Below are 22,789 nucleotides of genomic sequence, written 5' to 3'. Positions count from 1 at the left end.
TTTGATCGTTGGTAACCCATATCCTGAGGTGATTTGATCCTTGATAATCTTTGATTATTGTATTTGGTATGCCATGTTCTAGGGATTGAAGATTTCTAAGTATCCATAAGTAACTTATTTGGTATTATATAAAAACCCAAGATCACTAATCATATAATACAAAATTACATCTGATATATTCCATAAAATATATTTTTTATCAAATAATATATATATATATATTATTAATATATTCTATAAAAATATATTTATTAATTCTATAAAAATATATTAATTGTTATTATAGAATTAATATTTTTGTTTATGGTTATAATATATTATTATTTTAATACTAATATTTATTTTGATTGGAAAAATAAGGCAAATAGAAGTAATCTATTAAATAATTTCAAAATATAAAGATAGGATAATATAAATTATAAATACAATAATTGGTATCTATGACAGTATATGATTAGTAATATATTATAGTATAATATATATTATAAATACAATATATGTAATATCAACATAATATTGTATAATATAATATATTGATATAATATGTGAGGTATATTAAGATATCAACTTTTTTTACTGGACTGAGGGATATTTTTGTTGCTAAATTTCAATCCGAGATCACTGCCTTGGAATGATCTTGGATACCCAACCTCAAGCACCGGTTTTTCATCACTAAGTTAGACGGTGATTTAATAAATGAGGATGATTTGGATCACTGCTATGTAGAAATCATTATGGTGTAATCAAATATGGTGGTCTCGTCATATCCACCCACATTATTTTTAATTTTGAGATGATCATCTTATACCAAAAGCCCCATAAAGAGTGATAAGTTTTAATCCTAAAAATTTTATAATTCAGATTCGTTTGGGCCTGTGTGCCTCTCTTGTTTATTAGTAGCCCGAGACAGAATTTTGGTTGAATTTCCTGGTGGTTTCTATTTTTGTGACTCTAATAACAATGTTACAAAATCTGGTTGAAATTGGTTTATCGACAAGGAATCCGTTATTAGTCCGCCAAGTGTAAGATGGGCATGCATTTTATCAGATACGGGGCAGGTGTCATCACCTCCATCCATGTCGATCTCCACCTTGGAGCACCCGCCTTTCTTTACCTCTCACATGCTCTTGCGAAAATGTTTGACATCATCACATAGTTCATATGGTCATTCTAACAACCTAAGATCTCGTCCAAAATGGCTAGCCGAAAGATATTTTTTTGGGCTCCATAGTTCTGTACAAGTATCCAAGATCTTCTCAACGAATAACCAATATAGAATTAAATACACATCTGCACAAGCTCCCACTGTTTTCTCCACCTATCAGGATTTCTCCAACTTCTTTGCCCATCTTGAGGTTTTTTTTTTTTATTATTGGTTGGTTCCACATCTTGAGGTCTATGTACCTGCAAGCACTTAGAGGTGTCTGCCAATGCCAACACTAGCTTCTAGTAGCATGTTGTCTGCGAGATCCTTAGCATCTTTCACTTGGCCTGCACCGCCAAGGAGATCAACCATGCAAGCTTAGTGCTTCATTTTCGATTTTTTTTTAAATTTTCATTAAGCTCAAGGTCGTCCATAGTATCTAATTCTTTGGCACGGTCTGATCAAATACTTTTCTTGCTGCTAGTAAATCCAATTGTTTAAACAAGAACATCCATTTGTAATCAACAAAGCCTGGATCTGGGTTCCTTCACAAACTTCTCCAAGACCACTGCATGCTTTCAGTGTCAGAACTAAATACTTTCTCATACATAATCTATGTGTTCATTGCCCAACATGAAGATCAGAACTAAAACCCATCTTATCCACACTTTCAGCATCAAATCCTTCGAACAACTCCTGAGGAGGTTCTGCGATCCTTTGCAGCTCCGTTTTGCTCGGTATGAAACTCCCCACTTGGGTTATCAGAGAATTGGAAAATCGAATCATGCCGGCGTTGAGAAACTGCACCAATATGGAAAAATTGAAGCAACTCCACGCTCACATTCTGGTCTTTTCCCTTTCTCAAAGCAACTTCCTTGGAACTCAAATCATAAATATTTGCAATAGCAATCGAAGGGTAGACTATGCTGCTCTAGTCTTCAACCAAGTGGAGGAACCAAATCTGTTCCTCTACAATGCCATGATCAAAGCGTGCACCCAAAACCAGCATTGCTCTGAAGCAATCAGCCTCTACAAACAGATGTTGAATCGTCGACACGCCCAAAATTCAGTTCTTGCTGATAGATTTACCTATCCATTTGTACTGAAAGCTTGTGCCGGTCTACTTCTCCTTGTTCTTGGCAAGCTGGTTCATGTCCATATATTTAGATCCGGGCTAACCTCTAACTCTATAATTCAGAATTCGCTGATGGAGATGTACGCAAAATGTGATGATTTAGTCGATGCACGCAGAGTGTTTGATGAAATGGAGGACAGAGATGCGGTCTCATGGAATACACTCATCTCGGCGCATGCTAGGCTGGGGCAAATGAGGAAAGCTAGAGCTTTATTTAACTCGATGCCTAGTAGAACAGTGGTTTCTTGGACTGCATTGATCTCTGGGTACACCATGGCTGCGCAGTACTTTGATGCGGTGGAGGTTTTTCATCGCATGCAATTGGAAGGCTTCGAGCCTGATGATATTAGTATTGTATCAGTTTTGCCTGCTTGTGCTCAGCTAGGGGCTCTGGAGCTGGGCAGATGGATCCATGCCTGCTGTGATAAGCATGAACTGCTTCAAAAGAGCTTCATTTGTAATGCTCTTATAGAAATGTATGCCAAATGTGGGAGCATTGATCAGGCTCTTCGATTGTTTGAGGAAATGAAAGACAGGGATGTGATCTCATGGAGCACGATGATCGGAGGTCTCGCATTGCACGGGCGAGCTCACAAAGCAATCGAACTGTTTGTGGAAATGGAGAAAGATGAAACAGTGAGTCCAAATGGCATTACATTTATTGGTCTCCTATCTGCTTGTTCTCATGCTGGTTTGTTGGATGAGGGGTTCAGGTACTTTGATTCGATGAAAGAGGTCTATGGTATTGATCCTGGTGTCGAGCATTATGGGTGCATGGTGGATCTTCTCGGTCGTTCAGGCTGCATTGATCGTGCAGTAGAATTTATCGAGAGCATGCCTGTTCCACCGGATGCGGCTGTCTGGGGGTCTTTGCTCAGTGCTTGCAGAACTCATGGTAATATTGGGACAGCTGTGAAGGCAATGGAATGGCTCGTTGAGCTCGAGCCAGACGACATTGGGAACTATGTCATGCTTTCGAATATATATGCAGCAGCCGGGAGATGGGATGGTGTTGCAAAGATGAGGAGAGTGATAAGGAGTAAGAGCTTGAAGAAGACACCAGGGTGCAGCTTGATAGAGGTGAACAATGTGGTTCAGGAGTTTGTAGCTGGAGATGATTCGAACCTGCAGTTTGGTGAGATATCAGGGATGCTATACTTGTTGGCCTCCCAGCTTGGCCATTATGGATATCAGAGAACAATGGAATCTAAAGAATAAGCAAAGCTTACAGATTCATCTCACAAGCTCGGCAACGATATTTGTTTTGCTCAGTAAATAACGCAAAGCTCGAAGACGAGACAGAAGAGGTAAAAGAAATTCCTCAAACAAGTGACTACACTTAAACTGCATCTCACTATACTTTTGCTTGCATGTATGTCATTGGCAAAACAAAATTGCAGTAGTCAATTGATACCATGATGCTTTATGAAGATTTTTTCTATAGAAGAAACCATGATACGCCATATTGATCCGAACCGGACGGTACGCCGTATCATATCTATTTGGTACCGATACCCTGGTACATATGGTATACCGATATTCGGTATGCTAAAAAAAATTTCGTACTATACCGTACTGATACTATGCTAGTATGGCACCAGTATGAATCCGGTACCGAGACAACGAACCTCAGAAGAAACGATATTAAACTGACCTTAAATGCTGAGAAAAATATTTGATGAGAAAGCATAATTTCTAAAAGTTACGTGTCATGATTTTTGTCCTGGATGCAGCAGATCTTGATAGCAAACCTTACCTAGACCTACCTGGTGGCTAAACTAATCCACAATGGATTCAGTGATCCTTCTTGATCATTAACATGCCATGGTTTTTAGTGTTTTCCAGCAACAAGTAGAAGGTGGCCCTGGTGAAATCATCCAACATACTTTTTATTATTGTTGATCATAATGATGGATGAAAACAAAAAATAAATGCTCTAATTTGGTTGAACCTTTCACATTAGTTATTCTGAATGCTTGATTTGCACTCGGGGAACACATGGACTGTGCACTGAACCCATAGCGAGAATCGCTTTTAGGTTAAAAACATGACCTGTGAGTTCTTTATCATTGTTCATCACAGTAATGGATCAAAATAAAAAAAACATAAACACTCTAATGGTTGAAGTTTTTGCATTAGTTACTGACAATGAAGCATCATGCGAAACTTATGGCTATGCGCTGAACAACACAGTAAAGATCACTTTGAAGTTAAAATCCTAAAGAAAAATGTCTTTGCAATTACAGATAAATACAAAATATACAATGTCTGCAAATATACTAACAGATTCATCTTACATACAACTTATACAGTGACAGAATTCCAGGATCAGCGGATCTTCAGAAAGCTGGATCCAACCTTATGGCTAGGATAGAGCCAATGCTTCGTTTCAGCTGGAGTAGGGGGATGAAGAGGAGAATGAACTGTACTTGTTTGATTTTGAAAATGATGAAATGGCCAGGTACTAAGTTACATCTTTGACAGAGTAGCCTGCATGCTTGAAACCAGGAGCATACTATTGAAGAAACCCTTCAATTGAAGCTGGAGAATATCCTTCCGTAAAAAGAATGCAATGTTGAAGCTTCATCAATCTCCAACACAAGATAAACTAAAGTGTGGAAAGCAACTGATGGAAGCATTCAATTTCATGATCGGTGCTGCCTCATGTTGTCAGGCATTGCCAGCAGGACTGATGGTAAGCTTCAAATTTTTTGAAGGCTGGAACACAATAAGCTAAATGCAGAGATCCAAAGGGCATGCCAAAGTCCAAAGATAAAAAACACCAGAATACAGCTTGATTTAGCTGAACAGTTAGCTGAAGACCTGTTGGCTGTACAACTTACTTTCTAAACAAACAACTCATATTCTCAAGAATCTGTGATGATAGAACTCATCAAATGACAGGCGTTTCACTGCAAAGGATAGAGAACTTCGTCAGCAACACATGAAACACTAGATGAAAAATTGAGGTTAAAAGTACACACCTGGGTTTTTGCACAAAAGCCTAGCACACATATCAATAGAGTCAAGATGCAAACTGGGGAGGATGAGCTGTGAAAATGGCAAGGACGTACTACTCTTTATGCTTTTTAGAAGCTGCAGAAGAAACCAACATTAAGCCAGAACAAAGGCAAAAAGGAAGGTTACAATAATGATGCAATAATCTTATTTGTAAATAGATTAGCCACCTGAACATTGTTACTGCCACGAAAAGGTGGATACCCATTCAGAAGCTCAAAGAAAATTGCACCAATGCTCCACATATCTACCTGGTTAGAGAAAGCATTTCAATTTGCTGTCATTTGAGTAGGAGGAGAGAGAGCGACTTTTACCTTGTCGTCATACTGTTGAAATTCCATAACCTCTGGAGCCATGTAGAAAGGTGTTCCACAAACTGAGTCTGCAAACTCGCCAGGATGAACAGCTCTATTTGAAAGCAGTAGGAGAACATGTAAGAATTCCTTCTGAAGATAAACAATTAGTTGTACAAAATACTCTGAATTCTGATATGGAATACTCCAGTAATTTGCTACCGATACCTTGATAGACCAAAATCAGCTATCTTTAGCACAGCATCACTGCTGGGAGTAGAAAGTAGAATATTCTGCTCCACTAACAGCAAATGTCAATGAATTATGAAGAGCATGAATTCTATAAGTAGAATTAGATGGTTAACATTGTTCTGTACCTTCGGTTTCAAGTCCCGATGGATTATGTGGTGAGCATGCATTACCTCCAAACCTGCTCCTGCAATATGAAGATAAATGAACTATTGTATCATATCCACAATATTAGTGGGACAAAAATACTTGCTTGATACTTATCAGTTCATTGATGATACAAATACCTAGCTGCTTCATGAATTTTCTGACAGTATTTTCATGCACCCTCCCTTTTTGCTGAATGTAAGTGGCTAAGTTTCCTCCTGAACAGAACTCCAAAACAAGGAATATGCATCCATCAACCTGAAATGGGAAAATATCGAGAAGCAAAAGAGTGAAAACGTAAAACTTCTATTAATGTTCATCACAGGGACCATGATGCATAACTCACAATAATGGAACTTATTTTGAATTCTACTTTGGAAGTTTTGAACATGGCTGGTGTTTGTGATAAAAAAAGCCCCAAATTATTTGGCCTTATTGATGTAAAAAGGCACCCATGTAGATATACACATAATACAATCCTCAGTAGGGAGTTGAAAACCCTTCTTTTCCACTGAATCTTCAGGTGAAACAGCTAGCTTTAAGAAAAATAAGGTGATCTACATCAATTCTATAAGTTTCTTGGAGTTTTAAATGTGTTCAGCTGTTGCATTTGATCTTATTTTCTTTCATTTTGCTCTTTTAATGGATGAAGAAACTCATGATTGGCCTTCCTTCCAACTTCCGTCATAAAAATTTTGATAGAGCCATGATGGAACACAAAATAGCCAAGGCTCCACCATCAGAATTTCTGGTAAAAACTCCGCAATGAAGCACCAGTCCTAGTTAAAAGGTATTGCCCTCCAACAACAGGTTAAGAAAAAATTTGCAATATTTTCGTTACTTGGCAAGTTCAAAATTTCCTATTCTGAACAGCAAGCCCTGGATATAAAGCTCAAAGTTACTGATCCTCCTCCAATAAATTGCCCCCAAACCCAAAATATTCCCATGAAGCATGTGATCAGAAGCTAATGAAGTCTATTACTCTAGATATTAAAAGCCCTAAAGTTCGAGCAAACAACTCCTCAAAAGCTCCAACTATTTGATTTCCGAACTAAGAATTCAATCCAAATACCAAAACCTGGTTCCGAAACCCCAACTAGCGGCTATCCAAAAGAGCTAATGGAACCAATTTCTCGATAGAATAAACAACCAAAAACTTTCAAACTGGGAAATCAATTGAAAGCTCAAATCTTTACATTTCTGAACTATTTAATTCAGTCTAAACATCAAATCTCTGATTCATAACCCGCAAGAAGCCTCAATTTTAAGCTCTTTCCCCTCAATCAAAAGCTTTAAAACACAAGTTTAACGTCCAAATGAAATAAAAATGAGAGAAAAAAAAAAGAGAAATGAAGTGGAAAGGGAAGGAAGGGAACCTGGAAGACATCAAGGAGGCGGATGATGTTGGGATGGCAGACGCTTGCCAAGAAGTTGATCTCGCAATCGAGGCACTCCCTCAGGTTCCTGGTGAGCCCGGAGAGGCGGACCTGCTTCAAGACGACGTCCTGGCCGCTCGATCGGTGGACCGCCCTCCACACGATCGAGAACGGCCCTTCCCCTCCCAGCCTCCCCCTCACCTCGTACTCCCCGTCGCCGGCGATGGACGGCGGTGGCCGCTCCTCCGTCATCCGTCCCTCGCTCTCTCTCATCCTGGTCCCCTCTCCGCACTACAAGCCATCACTGTTCTCACGAGCCAACCGACAAGCACGATCTCAAGCGTTTTGCGAGTCCCCGGACAGCTACCCAAAGGTAAGTAGACCCGCTTTTCCCCAAACCAGCGCCAAATAAACCGTCGGCTGTGATTCAGGGTTGACAATTATAGCAACCGGGCCAAGCCGGATGGACGGTTGATCAAAAATTTATCAATTTAAATTTAATTAATTTATTAAATAGATAAAATTTTAGATTTGAATGTGATAATTTTATTAAATAGATGATGTAATCAAATCTATAATAAGTAAAAATAAGTGAAATGGGGTAAATAGTGAAGCACCGCCTTTTATACTTAAAAATGGAAGCAGTTGTATTTTTGATGCAAAAGGAGGATACATCTTTCTTCGCATGAATCCATCATTAGATCACCACTGCACAGATCTCAAAGCAACTCGTACTATCATCATCCTCCTCCGCAAATCCCAAAGTGACTGATGGATGATTCAACGGTGGATTGGTGCGAAGATCAATGAATATTTTTATCCAAAGATGCAACCCCACTCTACTGAAATGGGCCAGAGTTCCGTTGGGTCAACTTTCAAATTGCGTTTTCTAGGCCCAAAGCCAGTTCTGCTCCCCAAAATTTAATTAAAGATTTATCATATTTTTCCTAGGGCTCGATATACTTTTTTTTTTCCCGTTATTATCTTCTGTTCTTAAAATCTTCCTATTATGAAGGGTTGAAAAGAAAAAGGAGGGGGTCAAATTTTAGTTGTCAAGTAGTCAAGTAGAATTATATCCTTGATTTTCTTAATTTCTCTGCATACTGATAAGTAGAAGGAAAATCACACAGAAAAAAGAGGGAATGGGTTGGTGCTCTCACAAAAATCATGACTTAAATATGTTTGAGATTAATTGGATCAACATGAGATTGCATACTCCATGGAAAAGGTGTTTTTCTTCCCTAATTTTCATATGATTCTGATTTGCTCCTCAACTTTATGGCTGAATCCTTTTTTTCACTATCTCAACAAAATGGGCTGACACTCACTAACTTTTCAAAAAGAAACAAATCATAAGCACCATAACAACATGTCAAGGATTATAGTGCAGGAAGATCAGTTTAATGGTCTAAATTAGGTTTTCACAGTGAGGGAAATAACAAAAACATGCATATTTATATACAAACACACGTACACTCAACACACACTAATCAGAAAATCAAAGCAATTATTTTTTTATGTCTTCAAAGAAAGCCCCTAGATGGCTTCCCCCCATTTTGTTATTTAACGAAATGCAAGATAGTTAACCTAAGGTGTGTCTTGCAATCAAAATATTTTTCTTTTCGTGGCATACTATTGGGCTTGCAAAGAACGGATATGTTTCTAGGGCATTGGACGAAGCCCCAGTTGATCCTTCTAAAAGCCTTCATGCAAGCAATGGTTCATTCAGATGATTGCCTCAGAAAAATCTTTGATAGCTAGAAAAATCTATGGTTCTTATCGTGCAATTCTTGCATCTCCTAACATAATATTTTTCACTTGGGAGCCACCATCCTCTTATTTCGTTGTGATCGATATATTTTGATGGTAGCATTCAAGATGGAGGTGGCCATGGGCGAGCCGGCTTTGTTATCTAGAACCATAGTTGCATGTTTTTTGGCTGCTAGGGGTACGTAGCTTCTTGACATTTCAGCACCAATACAAAGTTGCATGGAGCATAGGAGGGGTTGAGTTATGCTACAGAGTTTTAGGGCATGCACATCACTTTAGAAGTGATTTCAAAACAATGATAAGCTGGTGTCCATCAGGTGGCTGATGTAGGAGGCACTCAACCTTAGTACAGAACATCAAGCAAACGGGAGCCACTTTTGTATACTTTGAAACATCACATGTGTACAAGGAAGCTAGCAGCATGGTTGATTGGGTTGCTTCTTACATGGTCCATCACTGTAGTGCAGTTTTTTTGGGACTCCATGTTTCTTCTTCCTTCCCAATTTCGAGATCTTTTGTATACCAACTCTCAAGGTTGGATTTACACTAGAGCTGTACAGCTCATTCACTTCATCTCAAAAAGAAAAAAATCCCTTTCTTGATACATGCTTGAAGAGTAGAAGTCAACTTTCTATCACTTTAATTTCTAAAACACCTGATGCCTTGGAGTCTTGCTATTATTTTTTTATTTTTGATAAGGCGGAGATCATACATGCCTAATATGAATATGTCCAATAAAATTAGAAAACAAAATACCGTTCAAAGAAGTATAAACAGCTAGAGTGTTGGTCAAGAGAACTTTCCTTATAGTGCTCCCCAACAAATGAGTCTTGCCATTATTAACCAAGTACTCTTTGAAACACTATGCGCTCTTTTCGAGCCCGTTGATTTTCGGGGGTGGAGTTTTCTAGATAATATCCTCATAGCTCAAGGAATAATGCATGAATTGGAGAGAGCGCAGCTGCTCAAAAGTTTGACAGCAATTAAACTTGATACGAAAAGAGCATATGATCGCATGAGATGGGACTTCCAGGTCCGTGGGCTTCTTGTCTTGGACAAGGCTGTCCTCTCTCGCCGTATCTGTTCATATTTTGTGCTAACTTGGAGTCTCCGTTGCTAAATCAGGCTATTGAATAAACCAAAGTTACAGGGTTATCAACTCACTCCTCTGACGCCTCAAATTTCCCATCAATATTTTGTCGATGACTGTTTGTTGTTGTTTGCAAAGGCAAAGATAGTACATGCTGGAGATAGTACTAAATCTGCTAGTACTTGGCAGCACTTGGAGTTAATCCAATCTCTAGTTAAAGCCTTAATTCTTCTAACTATAATTTTTTCTCCGAGAAAATTGCCACTAAGCTTATAGGATGGAAACGGAGATCACCATGCCAGGCTTCATTAATTGTTCTAACCTATTCAGTTCTTAGTTCTTGGGAAAATGCATCTCATGGCTTGGAAGGTTGTTTATTTTAGAGCCTAATAATCTCTCATCCTTGACATGAGGACTAGATATAGGGTTCGCATTGTCGAATATACCTTAAAAGCTCCCAGATATTACTCAGCCATTTGGAGATAATTATGCAAGCATACCGATGTGATGAGAACTTATTTACAATGGATGATTGGAGATGGCTCAAACATCGATGTGTGGAACAACCCTTGGTGATTCACCTCCGCAACATTTTCTCATTTTACTGCTTTATTTGATGCTAATTAATTACTGAACTGTAAGATTCCTGAGCTACTCATTAGTGAAAAGAATGTAAGATTTAGAGACTCCATTACTTTTTATCCAGCAATTGGTGCAACAAATCAATTCTATTCCTATACCTTGAGGAATTGAAAAAGATAGAAATTTGGTGCATGGTAGTGCTTGTGATAGAAATAATTTGACTGTTACCAGGACGTAGGATAGATTTGGAAACTTAAGATTCAGCCAAGAGTTGCTCTATTTTGGTGGAAGCTTGGATGGGTTAAATTATCATGTGTCTGTACATTCTGGCTTCATGTAATGAATGTGCTCAAGTGGACATGCAACTTGGAGTGCATCTTGGATCCCTTGAAGAGCCAAGCTGCATGCCAAGGAATACACCTCCAACTTGAACACCAAGTCATCTTACTTGGTCTAGGGAAACCTGGGCTTCTCCTGCCAAGTGCATTGTTCTCCTGCAGATGATTCAATTCACTTAGGAACCTCCATCTCTCGGTTCCATTAACATAAATTTCAATGGATCGGATAGAGGAGGGATTAGCATTGATGGTGTGGCTATGTTATTACGGATTATCGAGGAGCGTTAGTAGTAGTTGGTCTTGTGCTCTTGTTTCTCACCAATTAGCCTATAGTGGAACTTAAGAGCTGCATAGGAGGAGATGGTATATATTACTGAGAAATTGAATAAAGCTCAGAAGATTTGCCTTGAAGGAGATTCAAAAACAGTAATTAATAGTAAGTATCCAATGCCTTATTTAGATGTTCATCCTACGATCATCGATATCTGGAGGATGTCCACGAAGCTGGAAGCTTTACAAGAAAAGCATGCTTTTCCTCAAGCTAATTCTACTAGTAATTGGATCGCCACTCATATTGCCAACAATTCGAGAGGATATACTAATTCTCGTGCAGTGTAACACATCTGTCTTACAAAAAAAAAAAAAGGGAGCTAGAGGGGCGGGTTGGTCAATTTTGTTTAAAAGAAATCAAAGTAAAAGAAGAATTTAATGCAAACATTGTCCTCATCACAATGAAGTGTTTCCATGCAATAAGAAGAAGACATCGCAATCAACTGCCGCGTTGCTGAAGGCATCCATTTTGGACGTGTGTGCGCGAGCTTTGATAAATTATTTACGCAATATAATACATATGACAAGAATTTCAAGCCTCAGCTCTAAGTTTCAATGCAAATCATTGGCACATCATATTCTTCCTAATCTCCTTTTTCGCATTCAGTTTTGCCACAAAAAAATAAAATAAAATGGAGAGAGATTTTCTTAGCAAAGAGATATATTCAACAACTCTTGGGGCCCTCCTTATCTTTTTACCGTGCATGCATGCATGCATGATTGAAGAGACATGATAATTGTAATGCAGTCCCTTGTAGGCCCTTCTGCTTTGAAAAACTGAAGTGATTCTTTTTTTCCACAGGTCAAGATCTAACAATGCCCCACTTGCCGGATTTGCGCCTTTTAGGCCCCGCTGAATGCAGACTCCTAGACGCCGCATCCGGGCCCACATGCATGTGACGCCGGAGCTCAGTTAACATTATTGCCTAGAAGTCTAGAATCGAAGGCACATCCTAATTAAGGGATATAGCAGCCAAGAGTTTATGAAATAAACGTGTCTTCAGGTTCTCAAATTCTTATTCACTAACAACAACCTTACTGCCATCTTGTTCAGCAGTGTAAGCATATAAAGTTAGGGGAAGAGTAAATAACTCAACAGTTTGGAATACAGGGATTTTTTTATGGGTCCCTTGCAGATAAGCAGACAAACATATAATTTATCAGCCGGAGGAGCAATTTGAAAGCACCATAGCTTGAGTCTTTTTTTTTCTTTTGTAAATTTTGATATCTTTTGTGAATGAGCTACTAAACCATTTGCCTTTTTGTGAGCATTCATTTAGAAATTTCTCTAAAATTAATGCTATTATCTTTTCCTTCTTTTTCGCTTCTCGCCAGAATTGTAAGGAGGGGCTTCCTTAAGTCATCAGTTCTTGGTAGTGGAATTTCTAAAATTGAGGACAAGGTGACAATTGGGTCATTGACATGGAAAAACTTAAGATTAATGAAAAAATATATGTTTGGATGATACTATTTTTCTTGATTTTGAATATGCTTAATTGTGACAAGGAATGGTTTCATTGTATCGGTGTTTCACTATATTATTTGCCATTTGCTATGATAAGGAATAATAATGGCCCTTGTAGCAATTAGTATTTTATTCTAACAAAAAAAATATTTTGAAGATTAGACTCGGAATTTTGGCAAACTGCTTCTCGTGACTAGTACATGAGTAACTACAATCACTACAACAAAAATGATTATTAGTAGTATTTTCAAATACCGCTATAAACAAACAAGAATGTTGCAAATATCCTTCTTGATATTTTTATGGCATTTTCTTATGTACCATCTTAGAAATTATAAGTACAAGCAAAAAATTCTCAAAATAAATTTTATAATCTAAAATTCAAAAAACAAGAGAATTTTCAAACTAGTAATCCCTCTGAAGGGTGAGCTCTTAACCACCGGCCACAACTTATATTGTTCTTATACAAGAATGGTTTAGTGAAAGATTATTTAGAAAATAAAATAGATAAAAATAAAAAATAATATTAGGTAAATAAAAAAATTAAAATAAAAAAATAATAGCTAAAAATTGGAGGTGGATAAGGATATCAAAGATAAAATTAGGAATAGAAGGAAAATAAACTTGTTTGAGAGAAGTTGGTTTAGATTGAGAGAAAGGAATTCAGACATTATGAAGATATAGGAGTTTGAATAAGATTAGTATTTTACACGCATTTTTTAATTATCGATATAAATGATTGTTATATAATAAAATTTATTTGTAAATCAAATAATATTTCATTCTTGGACAAATTTGACAGGCTCAAGGGGCCCTTGTTTTTACGGAGTAGATGAGTAAAGGTAAGTTTAGGTACTTTCTAGAAAACAAAAATATTTTTATATAGCCAATGATTTGGATAATACTGCCAGTGTAGGAATTAACATGTTCATGTTGCAACCTATCAAGGTCATTATGTGATATGGATTCACATCAAAAGATGAGTAGTGGTATCAAATGCCTGAACATAACTTTTCTTTTCTTTTTCTTTTTTCTAGGAAACTGGATCAAAAGATCTAGGGAACTTTAATTAAGGGATTGAAAGATATAGTCTTAGATTTACATGAACAAATCATGTTTGGCTTCAATTAAACATGAAATACAAAAAAATGGATATTGTATACATCGTTATTTATTATTATTAATTCATGAATAATCAATATAGTTTATTGAAAGTGTATATTTTAGTTATGAGAGTGATGATTAGTTTAAGTGATAAAATGACTGAAGATTGGGTACTAGTGATTTGGGTTGGAGTCCCACTTTCAACATAATTTATAATCTTAATAAATTTTCATGGCCTTGCCCATGATCACGGATAAGCCCACCGGATTACACCAAGGTGGAAGTAGTTTTAGTCCTTAAAACCAATTAATATAAACACATGAAGTGTCGGGGGAATAATTAAAAGCATATGGAAAGATCCGCCGGCATTAATTCCGCTACAAGCGAAATGATTGAACCCATCGTACAAAACTGCCCCCACTCAAATGAACGTGATTAGACGCTATTAACTTATAATATTAGCCGTACGAAATAAATGTGCGTGTCATATGCGCGTGTGTGTATGAAAGAGAGAAAGCAAGCCGAGAGAAGAAATTATACCCTTGGCCAGAAGCACAACTGGCAGCCCCGTGGACCACACCAATCATAATTTTTTATTTTGTGAACTTACATTTTATCGTACAGCTTGGATTATTCCAATAACGCATCATTGATATAATGCACTTGATCTAGGGTATATTTTCTCGAGCGAGAGCAAGAGGTAAACAGAAAAATTATATCCTACGTCCAATGAGTATTTTGGCCATGTGTATCAGCTCAGCAAACAAAAAAAAAAAAAAAAAGGCTTTCCAAACGAATACTCTGCCCCTCCTCTGAAACCCTAGCCTAGCACTCTTCCTCCCCTCTCTACTTTCTTTTGCCTTGCCTTCCACCTCTAGCCATGTAGCTTCCGCATCTTGGCAGCCCAATGAGAGCCGCAGTAAGGATAAGCTCCGAGCACTCTGCATGCTCTTATGTAGTTCGTCAATGATGGAATCATCGATCAAATATTGTCAAAGCTTCGAAAGAAGCAATCTAGTAGGAGCCGCACCGAGGATGAGGAGCTTTGAGCTGTCCATAAACCCTTATCCAAGCCTAGCATTGGGAGAGACTGGAGGCCATGAAAGAAGAGAAAGAGGGCTAGAAAGCGGAAGCCACATTTTTTTCCCCTCTTTGAGTTCATGTGATGGCCTATTATTGACTTGGTGCACCGCTAAGTTGGGACATCAGACGTAGGGTATAATTGTGATATACATGTGATATGGGATATAATTGTGATATCAATGTGATACAGGGTATAATTGTGTGTGTGTGTGTGTGTGTGTGTGTGTGTGTGTGTGTGTGTGTGTGTGTGTGTGTGTGTGTGTGTGTGTGTGTGTGTGTGTGAGAGAGAGAGAGAGAGAGAGAGAGAGAGAGAGAGAGAGCTTAGTCAAGAAGTAGTGGTCCCGAGTGGGAAAAAAAAAGTTCATGTCACGTTTTCAAGCTGGCATGCACTCTCCGGGGCGAAAACGACAGTGTCCAAGTTTTCCTTTTGGGTCAGCAAGGAAGTCCAGAAACTCGTAACCAGCAGCCTTGCATGGATAAACTAAGGTCCATGTCTTATTTTTCATTTGAATCACAGTTGCCAAGTCCAGTAACGCGGCACCTACTACCTAGTCTCTTCGCCTATATAAAGGAAGGTTGAGAGCCTGGGTGTTCTCAGACAAGGGAAGCTCAACTGGGTCGAGACACGTACGTTAGACTGATGGATAGGAGAGGAAGGGAGGAGGCCTCCATGGCCTGCCTTGTTTCCACTCTCATGGTGCTCTTTGTTTCTCTGAGCTTGCCTCTTCAGACACAAGCAAATTATCCTTACCCATACAAGTCACCACCACCACCACCTCTCCACCACCACAAACCACCAACACTACCACCTCCTCCTGTTTACCACTACAAATCACCACCTCCCCCTCCCCATGTCTACAAGTATAAATCTCCACCACCACCTCCTTACCACCCCATATCACCAGCTCCTCCTCATCATCATGCCTACAAGTATAAGTCTCCACCACCACCTCCTTACCACCCCATATCACCAGCTCCTCCTCATCATCATGCCTACAAGTATAAGTCTCCACCACCACCTCCTTACCACCCCATATCACCAGCTCCTCATCATCATCATGCCTACAAGTATAAGTCTCCACCACCCCCTCCCTACCACCATATATCACCAGCTCCTCCTCACCATCATCCCTACAAGTATACATCTCCACCACCACCTCCTTACCACCATATATCACCAGCTCCTCCTCACCATCATCCCTACAAGTATAAATCTCCACCACCACCTCCTTACCACCCTGCTCCTATCTACAAGTACAAGTCACCACCTCCCCCTCATCATGCTTACAAATATAAATCTCCACCACCCCCTCTTCACCACCCTGCTCCTGTCTACAAGTACAAGTCACCACCTCCCCCTCATCATGCTTACAAGTATAAATCTCCCCCACCCCCTCTTCACCGCCCTGCTCCTGTCTACAAGTACAAGTCACCACCTCCTCCTCACCATGTCTACAAGTACAAATCTCCACCACCCCCTCGCCATTACAAGGCACCTTGTCCTCCTTCCCCTGTCTACAAATATAAATCACCACCACCCCCTCCCTACCATCACATATCACCAACCCTACCTCCCTACCACTACAAGTCACCACCACCACCCCCTCCTGTTTACAAGTATAAATCACCACCGCCACCTCCCTATCACTACAAGTCACCACCACCTCCCCCTCCAGTCTACAAGTATAAGTCTCCTCCACCACCTCCACATGTTTATCACTACACTTCACCTCCTCCTCCTCCCTATCACTATTAAGCGGCAGAACACCGTCGAAACCAAAAGGGTTAGTTGCTTGTATTTTCTGAGCTCAGAATATGGTTAAAAATGAAGTTACTTGGAGTAATAACAAACGGATGTTTCTTGTTCTTTCTTTCTTTGTTTTCTTTCTCTTTTTTTTTTAAGAGAGCTAATTAATTAAGCCGAAGCCAAATGGAAAACACATGGGCAATTTTAAAACAGCACCATTGGAACATAACCCCCCTCTCGTTTTTTATTATTTTGCAGGGATGAAGACTTATCTTTCCTGATGGTTGCCATATATGAACCAGCATCAAGTGCAGGTTTTACTAGGGTTGTGGAGAGTAGAATAAAGCAATCGAGGTTCCTTCTACAAAAGAAGTGGCCCCTGATGCTTCTATGGAGTGAATAAAGTTTCTTTATATCGTGTAATGCAGAAGCATCTGCTTAGTAGCTGGAAAAGAGTGGAAAGAGGAGATAAGCATATGTACTTGCTCTTTCCTGCTTTTGAATTGTATTTTTGTTAGTATTTTGGCAAATCTCTAGGGATTTCCTTCAATCCCTCCTACTATGTTCAGTTATAACCCAGAAGTTATTACAATCATAACTGTACTTGCAAGTAGCCAGTAGAAGCATGTATGTCCAGTTGTTGAATGCACGCATTATACAAAGTTTCGGGTATCTGAAGTAATTAAAAAGTGGCCATGAAGAGTGAAAAGCTCTTACATTTAAGGACTAATTAATTTGCATGGAGCGGTTTGTCATCATAGTAGAGACATGATGAAGATAAGTTTGAACAGCTAGTGATAGAGCAAAAGAGGATGAAAATGGGGAACATCTATAACTTTAAATGAGGAAGTGAATTTAAGTCGATAAGTAGTTCGACATCGTGATCATACCTATGATCAAATGCAGCTAGCTATAGATGAGATTTATGCATACTAAATTTGTTGTTACTCATGACCCACCCTTACATCAACTATAGCTAGTAACAACAATATTGATTGCAGTTGGGCCATTTGAATTTCCACCAAGAACACCTCGAACTACCAAATTAATAAGCACTCAGTGATACCACAATGAGGCAGCTAATAATCTACAAATCTTGTGGGCCGCAAACATAATCCCTAGCTTATGTTTTCCATGATAGAAATGATTAAGCCAGTCAGAAAAAACTGACTTCAAAGAGTCACCCTATGCGAGCATTACTCCTCTCATAATCTCCCTTAAAGAAAGAGCACGCCGCCCATATAAGAATTGCATGGTAGAACTCTGCAAGTAATCATGCCAACCCTCGTTCCTGGGATCGATTGAAGGAGGGAGAGAAGCCATGATCTCATGAAACAGCATTTATCTTTTTGCTAATATTATCAGGTCTATGAATTAAGCTTGAGAGGCAACGCCAGTCCAGATCAAGAGTGAATCATAATGCATGGTCCCAAAATGTGGTTAGAAGTGTAAAATATGAACTAAATTAAAGCAGAGATCAAAAGGACAATTAAGGCCATTATCAGGAAAAGCAGACAGCCGATACAGATTTTTGTACAACCTTTGGACTGGATTGCTTGGATGGCAAACTGCCGACAAAGACTGAAAGATCCCTAAATTATTGTGAGGTTTCTGACGTATTCTCTTAGCTGTCTTCTTCCTCCTCCTCTTTTTTATTTTTTTAATTTGTGTGCCTTGTATCATTCACAATCTTCTGAAAACTTTTCGTTGTAGATTACGACATTACTGTTGTTCAACTTCTCTTTCCCTATCCACTGGTTCTTGCACCAAGCTGGAAAGGAGAGAGGTCAGTGTGGGGTCATGGAACCAGAATTTGGTGGCTCAGATACGTGCCCACCTTCACCCTCAAAGCTGAAACTGAAAGTGCACAGAAGTAGAGAAGGCAATGAAGAGCTTGATTAGTCAAAAGATCGCCAAGATGAAGACCTTACAGGAAAGAAAAATCTTAAGCTGGACTTCACTCTTGGAGGGTAGCTTTGGCAGCAACTTCCACGCAAGCTGCAATAATTGGAGGCCTTTTCTTTCAAACATGATCATATCCTAGCAATAAAGGAGAACCATGTTGGATCTAGGAAAAGTGTGCATGGAGTCTAATGGACAGCAATAATTTTAACTAATTAGAATCACGTAATGGTCGTGTTTTAAAGAAAGATTGGGCTACTTTCATTTGTTAGCTTTTATATAAGCGTGCCTCTGTCTCCTCTCCAAAACCATATAATTAACTCTTTGCATGAAATGTTACCTATTTTTTTTTAAAAAAATATATTCTTTAATTAGTTTTTTCTATCTAATTCTAAGGATGATCTAGCTTTTCTGCAATTTTTTTCTTTACAACTTTGCCACCAATCGATCCCGCCATACTTATGTGATTTGACTTCGCTTTTTGTGACTTTTTATATATATATATATATATATGTCTTTACAGCTTTGTTACTCTTGAGCTACGTACTATTGATCCTATAATAATTGCATGCTTTAGCTTTTGTGATGATTCTTTTGTCTTTACAACCTGGCCGCTCTTCTCCCACTAGTTTATTCTGTCGTATTTCTGTGCTTTGCATTTGCTTTTTCCGCGATGTATATATTCTTGTCTATGGATTATGTAACCCATAAGTGGCGCTTGGACTGTCAGTACTACATGGCAATCCAATTAGCACTGCAACTGGGCTCGCTTTGAGATGCAAACAACAGCTACTCCCCCACCCTCCCCAGAGTGGGGCCCTTGTGGTAGTGATCAGGTCAGAAACTACGTACTTACTCTCCAGTAAAAAGAGTGAATTCGTAATTATCAAAATAACTAGCTCATCGTAATCAGGCAGACATTGAGCTTTACATGAAGAACCAAAGCTTCCACTATCAGCAAAATGGAATAAATTAGCCTTCAGATCCGTCCATTCCAAAGTCATTTATGAGTATTTCGAATACAGACCTAGCCAGCCTGCAATTCTATAATTCTGCTGGTCATACTAGCTCAACCCATAAATGCCATATATTTTCAACCAATCATTCAAATAGATCTTATATATTTAAATCTAATATACTATATTTTTTTAATAAATCAAATAGATATAAATATATCTGCCAGAGTTAGCGAGGGTTAGAATTCTATAATATACTTACGGTATAGTTGATACATAAGATACTATTCAATCGACTGCAGTGTTAATTTTTTTATACAAAATATTTTAATAAAAAATAATATATGCATCACATGCAAATAAATTTTTTTTTTTTATGCATGAAAAATCTCAGGGTGCATCCAATGGCAACAATCCACGCAGAAGGGTTGGAATCTACTGACCCTCGCACCGTCAATCGTTACAGTGGAGACGTGCAATAATTGAGTTATAACGAGGGAACATCATCTTGGGACGTGGAGTGTCAGTAGAGCCCGGAGGGCGGGCCCGGTCGGCCAGCCTGGTGTCTCGCTTTCCGCGTCGCCTTGGCCATTTTTTCCATGCACGTTATCATCACACTCAGCATCTGACCCTTTTGTTTCTTGTTCGTGCTTGCTTCCGTCTTATCGGAATGAGATTCCACTGCTACTTCCCGTTGTAATCCGGCATTAGTTCCCGCTGTCCACCTCCACATGCGACCCATTTCTTTCATGGGCCCCCTCTCTCCTTTCCCACAACCATCCCCAATTCTCCACAATTCGAGTCCAATATCCACATTGTCAACGCTTCAAATGCTCAATCATTAGCCAAATGCAAATAATGCTAGGAGAAAATCTGGATCCATCTTTGAATTGACTGCTAACTCCTCATCTTTGGATTATCCATTTAGATATAGAACTGAAATAGGATCATCTCCGAATCTAATACCAGTGTATTTATATTCATGTATATTTTATTTTGATGAATATAGATATGAATATGAATGCTATATTTATTTTAAATAGATACGGATATAAAATCGGATGCTATTATATATATAAATATGGATATAAGTTTAATTAAATTTTATAATCATAGAATCAAAGATATTGCTAAATAGATGATAAATCTAATTAATAGCATGTTAATGTAGTCGTTTATTTTTCTTAAAAGTTTATAAGTGCTATATAAAATTAGATGGAGTTACAAATAGAGTCGAACATAGATATGGATACGGATATTAGTCAGATGCTCAAATTGCTATTTAGATTCGAATAAATTCGGATAAAAAATAGATACAGATGGATATTATTCGATCTACTTTCACTTCTATTTACATATCAAGCTCAACCATGTATAAGGACTAAAATGTAAAATGATATCCACATAAAATGGCATTCAACAAAGGACCAGATGGTAAGTTTCCCAATAATATTTGATCGATGTAGGAGAAGCATGATGAATATAGGCTAGACTGAACCGGGGATGCTTAACTCGATCTCCTGATGCGACAGCATTAGGCCAATGGACACTCCATTTGCCCTGGGTGGAATCAAGATCGGGGTGTTTATAAATCATGCTTTCAACTGCATGCACAGAATGCAAATGATGCTATCCATCAGTGCTCATTAATGCAATGGGATCAAGAGGCAAGAATCAACTCCAGGAACCATACCTGAAACTAATCAGGAATCTCGATCTTAGATCATGTTGGTAACCACATTGCCAGGGCTAAGGGCCCTGGTGAATATAAATGTGTTTTAATCTATATTCAACAAAGAGACATTAGTTTGATCAGTGTTTAATATATTGACAAGTACTTATGAACCCATTGCTGCAATCTATAAATTTTTATTTTTCTTTATATAATTTTTTTAATTTTCTTTATTTAATAATTTTCTATTCAATATATATATCTGACTATTTTAATTTAAAATTATTCTAATCACCAATATTTTACTCAATTATGATTAACTTGACTTAAAATAATTTCAAATTTTCTTCATTTAAAAAATTGTACTCACTGATTATTTACTTTTCTTTATTTCTTAATTTTCTTTACTCAGATATTTTCTACTCATGATAATTATTCAACTACAAATCCGAAATAGTTTCAAATTTTCTTTATCTGACTTTTTCTTCAATGTAAATATCCGACCACATCAATTGTACTCAATTATGATTAGCTAGAATTTGATATAATGTTCTATATTCAAAATATTTTTACTCGTTCACTATATATTTATGTTAGAATAAATTATAAAAACCTCCTTAAGATCAAAGATAAATTGCACTTACACCTAATAATTTGAAAAGGCTACATTTATCTCCTTGAGGCTTATTTTATAAAACACTTTAACTCATAACTTAGCAAAACATTAGCTAGACTGTTAACATTAAATAAAACCCGAAAAAAATTGAAGAATGACCAAAACAATCTTAAGTGATGTAACCACCACTCAACGAACTAAAAAAATATATACATTCTTCCCTTCACCCAAAGACAATTTTGACTTTTTACCTAAGATGAACAACCTTGCTAACATTATTAATTTAACTAAACGTAAGTATACATTTTTATAAACTATAAAATATAAATGTAATAAGGATAAACATTAGGAGAATTTTTGTGATTTACTCTTAATTTTATTTATTTGGCATTTTTTTAGATTTCTTATTTAGATGTTTCACCATAATTATCTGATTGTGGCAGATATTTTCTATATCTAACCAATTTGTATAGCATAATTTTAACTAGCATGAGATTTTTACGCATTTTAAAAAGAGGGGGTAACTTCGGGACTGAAAATGACTGATGAAATCTGAAAGTAATATTTGGACTCATGCTGCAGCAAGGTCTCACCCTCCTGGAAATGGACGAGTTAGCTTACTTGTAAATCTTAGCTACGATCGGACACCCATCAGAAATTCAACGAATATCACCATATGGTTAACAAAGTGTATGCAGTAAAGATGCCCCAGCCTGCTGAATCCCATTACATCAATAACATGAAGCTTCCAAGCATTATAAACTCCGAAATA

General features: G+C 37.9%; 3 protein-coding genes across 3 annotated transcripts; 2 read left to right on the top strand and 1 right to left on the bottom strand.

Annotated features, from left to right (window-relative positions):
- Positions 1-1,446: 1,446 nt before the first annotated feature.
- On the top strand, positions 1,447-3,629 carry MEF21 (mitochondrial editing factor 21). The gene is made up of 2 exons (XM_088715114.2): positions 1,447-1,727; positions 1,819-3,629. The coding sequence occupies exon 2, from the start codon at positions 1,884-1,886 to the stop codon at positions 3,495-3,497; it is 1,614 nt and encodes a 537-aa protein (XP_088571240.2). The 5' UTR covers positions 1,447-1,727; positions 1,819-1,883; the 3' UTR covers positions 3,498-3,629.
- Positions 3,630-4,460: 831 nt separating this feature from the next.
- Positions 4,461-7,750, bottom strand: LOC103704334 (protein kinase family protein). Its single transcript, XM_008787571.5, has 8 exons — positions 7,363-7,750; positions 6,127-6,244; positions 5,968-6,026; positions 5,819-5,883; positions 5,612-5,705; positions 5,468-5,548; positions 5,264-5,375; positions 4,461-5,191 (listed from the first exon to the last, which is right to left on the bottom strand). The coding sequence occupies exons 1-8, from the start codon at positions 7,633-7,635 to the stop codon at positions 5,139-5,141; spliced, it is 855 nt and encodes a 284-aa protein (XP_008785793.3). The 5' UTR covers positions 7,636-7,750; the 3' UTR covers positions 4,461-5,138.
- Positions 7,751-15,584: 7,834 nt separating this feature from the next.
- Positions 15,585-17,484, top strand: LOC103704335 (uncharacterized). The gene is made up of 2 exons (XM_008787573.6): positions 15,585-16,908; positions 17,130-17,484. Exon 1 carries the CDS (start codon positions 15,765-15,767, stop codon positions 16,878-16,880), a length of 1,116 nt encoding a protein of 371 aa, XP_008785795.3. The 5' UTR covers positions 15,585-15,764; the 3' UTR covers positions 16,881-16,908; positions 17,130-17,484.
- Positions 17,485-22,789: the final 5,305 nt, after the last annotated feature.

Source organism: Phoenix dactylifera, chromosome 2 (assembly GCF_051530095.1).
Source record: "Phoenix dactylifera cultivar Ajwa chromosome 2, Ajwa_hap1_PhDact_Kaust_v1.1, whole genome shotgun sequence".
Classification (NCBI taxonomy): domain Eukaryota; kingdom Viridiplantae; phylum Streptophyta; class Magnoliopsida; order Arecales; family Arecaceae; genus Phoenix; species Phoenix dactylifera.
The sequence above is the reverse complement of the archived record's forward strand: the minus strand, read 5'-3'. Positions and strand labels throughout refer to the sequence as shown.